This window comes from Salvelinus namaycush, chromosome 20 (genome assembly GCF_016432855.1).
Source record: "Salvelinus namaycush isolate Seneca chromosome 20, SaNama_1.0, whole genome shotgun sequence".
NCBI classification, from domain to species: domain Eukaryota; kingdom Metazoa; phylum Chordata; class Actinopteri; order Salmoniformes; family Salmonidae; genus Salvelinus; species Salvelinus namaycush.
Window position 1 is genome coordinate 16225522 of NC_052326.1, and position 10861 is coordinate 16236382.

Consider the following 10861-nt stretch of genomic DNA (forward strand, 5'->3'; position numbering starts at 1 on the left):
TTGAGTCCAATGTTCAACTCAGTATCCAAAAACTGAGTCTCCATTGAAGGTTGTGGGTCTTACAGTAGAACAACAACTCCGAACACACATCAAAAAGCACCCATAAATAGTTCAAGAAGAGATGCTGGACTGTTCTGGTGTGACCAGCGAAGAGTCCAGACCTGAATCCCATCCAAAACCTATGGCAAGAGCTGACAACAGCAGTTAGTCAAACATTGTTACTCAAACATTGAATAATTAGAGCAGTTTGCTGCTGAAAATTGGGCAAAACTTCAAGTAGAAAGGTGCAGCAAGCTCATTGATGGCTACAAGAAGCTTTTGTCTGCAGTCATCTTGCAACCAAGTACTAGCTCCAGGGTGCCAATAATTTTGTCCATGCCATGTCATTATTTTCTAAATTAAAATTGTGAAATTAATTTTACAAAAACAAAATTGGTTCTGCAATGTTGAATATCCAATAAGGTGTGGTGACAACGTTTTTTTGAAATGCAAACTTATTTTAGAAGAAATGTATGGAATTATTTAAGAAAAGTGACAGGCTGCTCATATATTTGTCCAGCACTGTATGGTGGGGTGTATATATATATTGGTAGAGTCCAATTAGGGCAGGCTGGCCCTATTTGCTGATGACAGACTGGAGGTTTGGTCTGATGGCTGGGGCTTCAGGGTGCGCGATTGGGCTACCCAGTACCACCGTGATGAGCTTGGGGGTGGGGGCAGAGGCCTGTTATTGGAGACCACTCTGCTGGATGAAGGCTGCAGAGTCTGGGGTGAGCTGACAAAGCAGGGAGGCTCCTCTGGAGTACAGAAAGACACAGACTGAAAGGCAGACATTAGAAACAGTGCAGTAATATGGTAATTGGTCAGAATGGTTGGAGTTTGGTGAGAGCAAACTGGTGGTGGTGCTGAAGACTGGGTCATGACTTGGTTTTGTTTATTGATTGGTGCGCAGGAGGATTCCTAACCTTGAGGAAAGGCACAAGGTAAGGCTGAGGTGAGAAGTTTTGCTCTCTGTATAACCTGCTGGTGAAGTCCTCGGCTTCAATTTCCCCCTCCTGTTGGAAAAAGATAAACACCATCAGAGTTCCTAAGAAATAGCCAAATATACATTATCAGTCAAAAGTTTGGACACACCTACTCATTCAAGGGTTTTTCTTTATTTTTACTATTTTCTACATTGTAGAATAATAAAGACATAAAAACTATGAAATAACATATGGAATCATGTAGTAACCAAAAGTGTTAAATAAATCAAAATATATATTTTAAATTTCAGATTTGTTTAAGCAGCCACCCTTTGCCTTGATGGCAGCTTTGCACACTCTTGGCATTCTCTCAACCAGCTTCATGAGGTAGTAACCTGGAATGCATTTCAATTAACAGGTGTGCCTTGTTAAAAGTTAATTTGTGGAATTTCTTTCCTTCTTAATGCGTCTGAGCCAATCAGTTGTGTTGTGACAAGGTAGGGTTGGTATACACAAGATAGCCCTATTTGGTAAAAGATCAAGTCCATATTATGGCAAGAACAGCTCAAATAAGCAAAGAGAAACGACAGCCCATCATTACTTTAAGACATGGTCAGTCGATACAGAAAATTTCATGAACGTTGAAAGTTTCTTCAAGTGCAGTCGCTAAAACCATAAAGCACTATGATGAAACTGGCCCTCATGAGGACCGCCACAGGAATGGAAGACCCAGAGTTACCTCTGCTGCAGAGGATAAGTTCATTAGAGAAATTGCAGCCCAAATAAATGCTACAGAGTTCAAGTAACCGACATATCAACTTCAACTGTTCAGAGGAGACTTCATTGTCAAATTGCTGCAAAGAAACCACTACTAAAAGGACACCAATAATAAGAAGAGACTTGCTTGGGTCAAGAAACACGAGCAATGGTCATTTGTCCTTTAGTCTGGAGCCAAAATTTGAGATTTTTTGTTACGACCGCTGTGTCTTTGTGAGACACGGTGTGGGTGAACGGATGATCTACATATGTGTAATTCCCACCGTAAAGCATGGAGGAGGAGGTGTTATGGTGCTTTGCTGGTGGCACTGATTTATTTAGAATTCAAGGCACACTACAGCATTCTGCAGCGATACACCATCCCATCTGGTTTGGGCTTAGTGGGACTATCATTTGTTTTTCAACAGGACAATGACCCAACACCCCTCCAGCCTGTGTAAGGGCTATTTTACCAAGGAGAGTGATGGAGTGCTGCATCAGATGACCTGGCCTCCACAATCCCCCGACTTCAACCAAATTGAGATGGTTGGGATGAGTCGGACCTCAGGGTGAAGGAAAAGCAGCCAACAAGTGCTCAGCATATGTGGGAACTCCTTCAAGACTGTTGGAAAAGCATTCCAGGTGACCTGGTTGAGAGAATGCCAAGTGTGCAAAGCTGTCATCAAGGCAAAGGGTGGCTATTTGAATTATCTCAAATATATTTTGATTTGTTTAATACCTCCTATGAATCAAATCCCGTTAACAGGATAGATTTGACAACATCTGGTGAAATTGCAGAGCGCAAAATTCAAATGACAGAAATAGTAATATTTAACTTTCATGAAAATACAAGTGTCATACATCAAAATAAAGCTTAACTTCTTGTTAATCCAGCCGCTGTGTCAGATTTCAAAAAGGCTTTACGGCGAAAGCCCACCATGCGATTATCTGAGGACAGCGCCCCGCACACAAAAGCATTAAAAAGATTTTTCAACCAGGCAGGTGCGCCACGAAAGTCAGAAATAGCGATAAAATAAATGCCCTACCTTTGAAGATCTTCTTCTGTTGGCACGCCAAAAGGTCCCAGCTACATCACAAATGGTCCTTTTGTTCGATAATGTCCTTCTTTATATCCCCAAAAACTCAGTTAACTGGCGCGCTTCATTCAATTACCCACCGGTTTCCCTCCTTCAAAATGCATACAAAATGAATCCCAAACGTTACCAATAAACTTCTCCAAACAAGTCAAACAACGTTTATAATCAAACCTCAGGTACCCTAATACGTAAATAAATGATAAAATTTAAGACAGAGAATCGTTATTGTCTTTACCGGAGATAAACAAAGAACACGCTCTCATCCACGCGCATGAAAATACTACAGCCAAAATGGGAGCCACTTAGAAAAACTACAAATTCTAGCTAATTTTTCCAAAAACAAGCCTGAAACTCTTTCTAAAGACTGTTGACATCTAGTGGAAGCCCTAGAAACTGTAATCTGGGAGGCTTTCGCCTCATAATTAACATGACAGCCATTGGAAACAGTGGTAGGCTGAACTGATCAGTTCTGTTATACTCACAGACATTATTTTAACAGTTGTAGAAACTTTAGAGTGTTTTCTATCCAAATCTACCAATTATATGCACATCCTAGCTTCTGGGCCTGAGTAACAGGCAGTTTACTTTGGGCACGCTTTTCATCCGGACGTCAAAATACTGCCCCCTAGCCCAAGAGGTTTTTAACACTTCTTTGGTTACTACATGATTCAATGTGTTATTTCATAGTTATGATGTCTTCACTATTATAATACAATGTAGAAAATAGTAAAAATAAAGAAAACCCATGAATGAGTAAGTGTTCTAAAACTTTTGACTAGTAGTGTATATAAACTCAGCAAAGAAAATAAAACGTCCTCTCACTGTCAAATGTGTTTATTTATTTTCAGCAAACTTAACATGTGTAAATGCGTTTGAGCCAATCAGTTGTGTTGTGACAAGGTAGGGTGGGGTATACAGAAGAGCCCCCTCTCCCCTGTAACTATTCCCCAGGGCATTGCTGTAAATGAGAACGTGTTCTCAGTCAACTTACCTGGTAAAATAAAATAAAAAATATTTGTATGAATATTACAAGACTCAACAACTGAGACATAAACTGAGCAAGTTCCACATAAACTGAACAAGTTCCCTGAACAAAGGGGGGGGGGGGGTCAAAATCAAAAGTAACAGTCAGTATCTGGTGTGGCCACCAGCTGCATTAAGTATTGCAGTGCATCTCTTCCTCATGGACTGCACCAGATTTGCCAGTTCTTGCTGTGAGATGTTGCCCCACTCTTCCACCAAGGCACCGGCAAGTTCCCGGACATTTCTGGGGGGGAACGGCCCTAGTCCTCACCTTCCGATCCAACAGGTCCCTGACGTGCTCAATGGGATTGAGATCTGGGCTCTTCGCTGGCCATGGCAGAACACTGACATTCCTGTCTTGCAGGAAATCACGCACAGAACGAGCAGTATGGCTGGTGGCATTGTCATGCTGGTGTGTCGTGTCAGGATGAGCCTGCAGGAAGGGTACCACATGAGGGAGGATATCTTCCTTGTAACGCACAGCGTTGAGATTGCCTGCAATGACAACAAGCTCAGTCCGATGATACTGTGACACACCGCCCCAGACCATGACGGACCCTCCACCTCCAAATCGATCCCGCTCCAGAGTACAGGCCTCGGTGTAACGCTCATTCCTTCGACGATAAACACAAATCCGACCATCACCCCTGGCGAGACAAAACCACAACTCTTCAGTGAAGAGCACTTTTTGCCAGTCCTGTCTGGTCCAGCGACGGTGGGTTTGTGCCCATAGGCGACGTTGTTGCCAGTGATGTCTGGTGAGGACCTGCCTTACAGCTGGCCTACAAGCCCTCAGTGCAGCCTCTCTTAGCCTATCTGAGCACTGATGGAGGGATTGTGCGTTCCTGGTGTAACTCGGGCAGTTGTTTCCATGCTGTACCTGTCCCGCAGGTGTGATGTTCGGATGTACCGATCAGGTGCAATTGTTGTTACAGGTGGTCTGCCACTGCGAGGACGATCAGCTGTCCGTCCTGTCTCCCTGTAACGCTGTCTTAGGCGTCTCACAGTACGGACATTGCAATTTATTGCCTTGGCCACATCTGCAGTCCTCATGCCTCCTTGCAGCATGCCTAAGGCAAGTTCATGCAGATGAGCAGGGACCCTGGGCATCTTCCTTTTGGTGTTTTTCAGAGACAGTAGAAAAGCCTCTTTAGTGTCCTAAGTTTTCATAACTGTGACCTTAATTGCCTACTGTCTGTAAGCTGTTAGTGTCTTAATGAACATACACCTGTGGAACGTCGTTAATCATCTATGGTTCATTGAACAAGCATGGGAAACAGTGTTTAAACCCTTTACAATGAAGATCTGTGAAGTTATTTGGATTTTTACAAATTATCTTTTAAAGACAGGGTCCTGAAAAAAAAACGATTCTTTTTTTGCTGAGTTTATTTGAACAATATTATGTTTTTGTAATCGATTTAATATCAAAGACAAACAATTTAACGTACCTGGGGAAGCTGGATGTTCTGAAAGTTGGGCTGATTCAGGAATGGTTGGGGGAGCCGAGGGGCCAACACCTGTGGCGTGATGGCTTGAATCCCTCACGTCCCATTGTTCAATAGCGTAGTTTGTATGCCTATGCCCGGCGCAATTGTGAAAGTTTAACCCGCAACATTGACAGCCAAAGTCAATCCCGTATTAGTGCTCCCATTCAACGCAATACCCGATCCCCCCGTTTGCTCTGCTGGACATTAGCATTAGCTGCCCCCTGTCCCGGAACTGTGTTTAGCAACTGTCTGGGTTCCCGTGACCTGAGCTCGGACTCAAGAGACCCCACAAGATCACAAACGACTTTCTCGTCCACCTTAGTGTTAAAGAAAACCTCGTCCAGCAGATCCGAGCCTGCCGCTATGTTCACATTACGGTGAGCTTTGGAACTTCGAAAGTGACGTGCTCATGCGCAAATTACATAGACTGTCCAAAATGAATGAGAGACTGGGTTGGAACTTTACCCCACAGGGATTCCGGAATGCATGCAGCGATTGGTGTTTCCTGATAATAAAGGGCGGAATAAATGGCTCCGACTATCATGACAAGGATGTACTGGGTGGAACTACAGGGAATAAAGAGAGTTGGGGAAATGGTGGAATGAACTGGATAGTACAAATTGTATTTAGCGTATTTCCATTCATATTCTAGATTTGCTCTATGCTACTGTATATATTCGATTATGAAATTATGGTTAGCGACAGAATTCGGACCATACATTTATGCAAATTCCCCGTTGTTGCGCATCTGGGTCTCGAGCTTCAACAGCTTCCGCTGTTTTTGTTCAGGAAGTTTGGAGCGACACTCTAGAAATGCATTTGAGGGCGGCGTGGCCAAACCTTCTCTGCCAACAACATTTTAGAATGCTGTCAAAACCACATGGGGACTGTCAACATATAGGAAAAGTTGTTTTCGGTGTGAAATAAATGTATGGAATTGATAAATGATAAACTATTTAGAGAATGTTCTGTTTTTGATGGCATAGGTTTGTAGCCTATCCTTTTTTTTCGGATTCGCCTACTGCCGAAAAAACCCCGCTTACAGACAATGGAGAAAAATGTGCTAAATGTATGCCTCAAATAAAAAATATATTAATACAATTGAAACAAATAAAAGCACAAATACTATGATAATAGGGCCAGTTTCCCATACAAATAAGAAGATTTTTAGTTAATATTTTATTTATATTTTTGCCCACAAATAGACTATTCAGAATTTTTTGGGAAAATGCACCCAAAATAAATGTAACAGATTGGGTTGGTTTTTGCATGAACGACTGAAAAAAATCTGACATTACATAGTGCATCGGACACCTGACGCATGACGTCCCATCAATGATAGGCCTATGCAATATGGATAGCCTAAATTTGTAGGTCAATCGAGAAATCAGTTTCGAGTTGTCAGAAAACGTTTCGGCTATTCCTTAAATCCAACTAAAACATTGCTCTATTAAAGGGACTCGTTGCAGTGACACGATAATACTTTCATTTCACTCAAGCAGCAGGCTTGGCTAATGGAGGCTTGTCGCCAATTGGTTTTGTAATATAACGCACCTGTTTTCACAAATTGTGCACCTGCAGATGCATTATAAATTCGAATTTGGTGTCAGCCTTCGGGGAATGCGGAAACAACGATGACTTGTTTTGAGAATTCGAAATAAAATACTACTGTAACAGCAACAATGAGCACCGGAACACCTTATATTGGAAGTAAAATAAGTCTAATCTCCAAGGCCGGGATTCGTTATGAGGGCATTTTGTATACAATCGACACGGATAACGCAACGGTGGCTTTGGCAAAGGGTGAGCTTTCCCTCAATTGAGGAGTTTCAGCATTAGGTTTAGCCCCGAATTTTGATGCTCCACGTTTGGAATGAACTACTCTGGCACGCTGTGTTTGGACCTACAGGCCTACATGCCTTGGGTAATAATCCTACTTCCAAAGGTACAATCTTGTAATTTCTTTTTCAGTTAAATCATTCGGGACAGAAGGACGGCCTACAGACAGACCAGTGCCACCCAAAGATGACATTTATGAATACATAATTTTCAGAGGGAGTGACATCAAGGACATAACGGTGTGTGAGCCGATTAAACCACACCATGGTTTACCTCAGGACCCTGCCATTGTACAGGTAGGAGACAAGGGCTAGTACATTAACTTTGCTAAGAAAAAACATCACAGAATTGGCTTCCATGCATATGATGAAGCACACAGCCATCATAAGTCTTAAGCATTTGTTTGCTTTTTGTAGTCATCCATTGGGAGGTCCTTGTCCACATACCCATCCCAGGCCTCATACAGTCCCTACCGGAGTATGGTGCCTTCCTATAACCAACTGGCTGCCAGCTCTCTACTCAACCAGCAGTATGCTGCTTCCCTGGGTCTGGGTGAGTGAAATGGTCTTGGAGACCGCGTCAGTATTTAGACAACTTTGTTTCTATTGAACATGCCATACTAATAAAGGCATTTTAATTAATTATATGAAGAGTGCCTTGGTCTTCCTTTCTTTTTGATGACCAATTTACACCTTTTACCAAAGAGCACCTATCTACCAAAATATACTATAGTGTACCTTAGTAGGGCTTCCCTTCCTCCTCTTTCTACTGGTCTTGGAGACCCTTGTAAACACACAGCCACCTTCATGATGTACTGTATTTCAAGATTGTCTTAATAGCCCCTAAACTGCTGAGGCCCTAATGCTTAACTGCTATTTAGCACATTTTCTTGAACTTTGTTTCCATGTAGTGTCTTATCTCAAGAATTCTGGGTAACATCAATGTCTTAACTCTTTCTACATGTTTTCCGTGGCCTTCCTTAGGAGCAGGACTTCACAGCCTTCCAGCAAGACGAGGACCGATGGTAGAGCAGGCTGTCCAGACTGTACCAGCTGAGAATGCTGCTGAAAAAAGGGTCCAGTTAGCCTCCCAGCAGCAAGGCAGAGAGTCTGGTTGGCTTTCCCAGCACTCTGGCAGAGATGGCCCTCCGTCTCAGAGGACTGCTTCCAGTGGTAAGCTCAGACAACTGGGATCAGGGATTCTTGTACAGCGTGGGACATAGTTGGAGTACTCAACAGGAACACCTTTGTATTCATTAGTTGGATTCCGTTGCGAAACATTTAATCTCTTGCAGAATGTTTTGCAACGGAAACTTTACTCTATGAAGCAAACCGAAAATGACCAGCGGGACCTACCTGAATTTGTCATAGAAACAGGTTTCGTTGCAAAATATTGAGTAAATGTTTTCTGTTACTAAATGTTTTGCGACAGTATTCAACTAATGCTTACACCCATGTTCTGAAGTGTTTTTACTCCTGCTTTATGCATTCTCATCAATTGAGGGCGCAAGAGAACTAACTTGCACTTGTGTTATGAGTAATGTGACCGCATGACACTATAGTTGGCAATGCTGTCGTGATCTTAAAACAGACGTTGTGGTGCCCCCCTCATCCCTTGTCCATTTTTAGGTCAAACACTGCATGGCACAGCCCAGGAACAAAGGCAAGGTAATGATGAGAACCGCAGACCACAGAGACGAAGACAAGGTAATTAGCAATCTATTGTAGAGATTTGCTTTTATATTTGTTAATGTCTAAATGTATCAATATGCTCACAGGCAATCGTAGGGCAAGGAACCGTGGGAGAGGTCAGCTTCTTGTAGGAAACTCAAAAGCCAGAACCTTACAATTTGAGTCTGACTTTGATTTTGAAACTGCCAATGCTCAGTTCCACAAAGATGAACTTGAGAAGGAGCTTCAGGAAAAGTTGACCATTAAAGGTACCTGCATACGAAGTGAATTCTCAAGTATTCCAAATTTGAAACCCAACTGATGCTCAGTGAAATGACAACCAATGGTATACATGCAGTAATCTAAACACTAAGTTGCTTAACTGCAGAGATAGAAATATAATGTCAATTTAACCACACCTAAAATGATTTGGAGTTGGTAGCCTTTCTCTTTTAATCCCTGTATAAGAATATGACCCTACGTTGTTCTCATTCAGACCCAGAGGAGAAGGTGGAGTCTGGGGTTAGTGAGGGCCAGAACACTGAGTGCACAGTGGAGGATCCTCCTGGGGAGAAGTTCTACTACGACAAAACAAAGTGCTTCTTCGACAATGTCTCATCTGAGATGAAGTCTAGGTAGTAAATATGTACCTTATTAAAATTGTAAATAGTAGTGAATTAACAGGTTGTCTGATTCTGTCCCGCCCTGTGTCTCTCAGTAGGACCACCTGGGCAGAGGAGAGGAAGCTGAATGTGGAGACGTTTGGCGTTCCGGGCCGATTCATGAGGGGCAGAGGATTCCGAGGGGACAATCGTGGGAGACGAGCTGGGAGGGCCAACCAGCGCCCCATGCCCAAAGTAGACAGTGCAAGGGTGTGAACAGGTGTGCAGTTACTTACCTCTTACTTACTGTAATAATGTTAGCTTTTATTTGCGTTTTAGTTCCCTAGATGCTTTCCTACTACCATCACTTGGCATCAGTCTATTTTTGTTTTATCTTTTACTGGTATTTATGTAAGAGTTGATACTGAAGTGTCCTACGATTCCTTCCCTTCCTCTTGAAAGACTTGTTCTTGGCCCTGGAGCCCTTCAATCTAAATGACGGTTAAGATTTTAAGTTGCAGTTTCTTTTCATTTTTCATTTGTGCCTTGTCAAATTTGTGTACGGAACTTCACTATTTGCGCAGGAATTGCAATTGTGTACATAGTTTGTGTTCAGAATCCATTTGCATTCATGGTAGTGCAATTTCTGTAAATATTAGAACATCATTCTTGATTTTGCCTTGTTTAAAAAAATCTGCAGGCATAATTCTTTAGGAAACGTTTATTTGGATTGGACCAAAGCGATGTACTTAAATTATTTCTTTTCTATTATTTCTTGTAAATAAACTAAGTTGGCATGTCTATTGACTGGCCAAATATGTACACATGGCTCTTAAAGGGTGATTTTCCCCACATGTTACATTTATGGAAATTGGTAATAGTTGTACAAAAGCAAAACTTTTTTTTCTCTCTGTACTGAAAATGTAATTGCAACTGTGGGAAACTTGTATAGTTACTAATCCAGTAATAAACTACATGAGAAATTGCTTGTGGCCTGATTTAGCGTAACCTGCAAACGGTAAAATCAACATTGAAATCTTTAATTTACATATTTTGATATGCTGTTCCAACTACTGTGTAGAATTAACCCTTAGCATAGGTTGGTGTGCATATAAGCCAGTTTGTTGAATCTGGGGCCCAGGTTGTCCAACTCTCTCAGGTCAAGGATCTTGTACCTGGTGATGGCAGCTGTTTGTAATTGTGTACTTGTCCTCTAAGGTTCATAGTGGAAAACGTAGCATATAGGTATGAAATAAAGACCAAGCTAAAATGAGGCCTGTGTACTCTATATAATTGTGAAGTGGATCATTTTAAATGACACGTAATTACTGTCTATATTGAGATGGCAAATACTGTTCCCCTTGATCACAACTTAGATCTTATGAATCATTGGCCTAAAACCTGTACAATTGGTGAGGAATA

At 42.0% G+C, this 10861-nt stretch overlaps 1 protein-coding gene across 1 annotated transcript; it reads left to right on the forward strand.

Moving 5' to 3' along the window:
• The first annotated feature begins 7010 nt into the window (after positions 1-7010).
• On the forward strand, positions 7011-9715 carry lsm14b (LSM family member 14B). Its single transcript, XM_039016664.1, has 7 exons — positions 7011-7131; positions 7300-7463; positions 7584-7719; positions 8151-8339; positions 8796-8873; positions 9334-9472; positions 9556-9715. Exons 1-7 carry the CDS (start codon positions 7011-7013, stop codon positions 9713-9715), a joined length of 987 nt encoding a protein of 328 aa, XP_038872592.1.
• The last annotated feature ends 1146 nt before the right edge of the window (positions 9716-10861 follow it).

What these genes read in the sequence shown, in the direction of transcription:
- lsm14b (XM_039016664.1), top strand. Translation starts at nt 7,011, where the DNA reads ATGAGCACCGGAACACCTTATATTGGAAGTAAAATAAGTCTAATCTCC. An exon ending in TCAGAGGACTGCTTCCAGTG is followed by an intron (nt 8,340 to 8,795) that starts GTAAGCTCAGAC and finishes GTCCATTTTTAG; the next exon opens with GTCAAACACTGCATGGCACA. An exon ending in TCATCTGAGATGAAGTCTAG is followed by an intron (nt 9,473 to 9,555) that starts GTAGTAAATATG and finishes TGTGTCTCTCAG; the next exon opens with TAGGACCACCTGGGCAGAGG.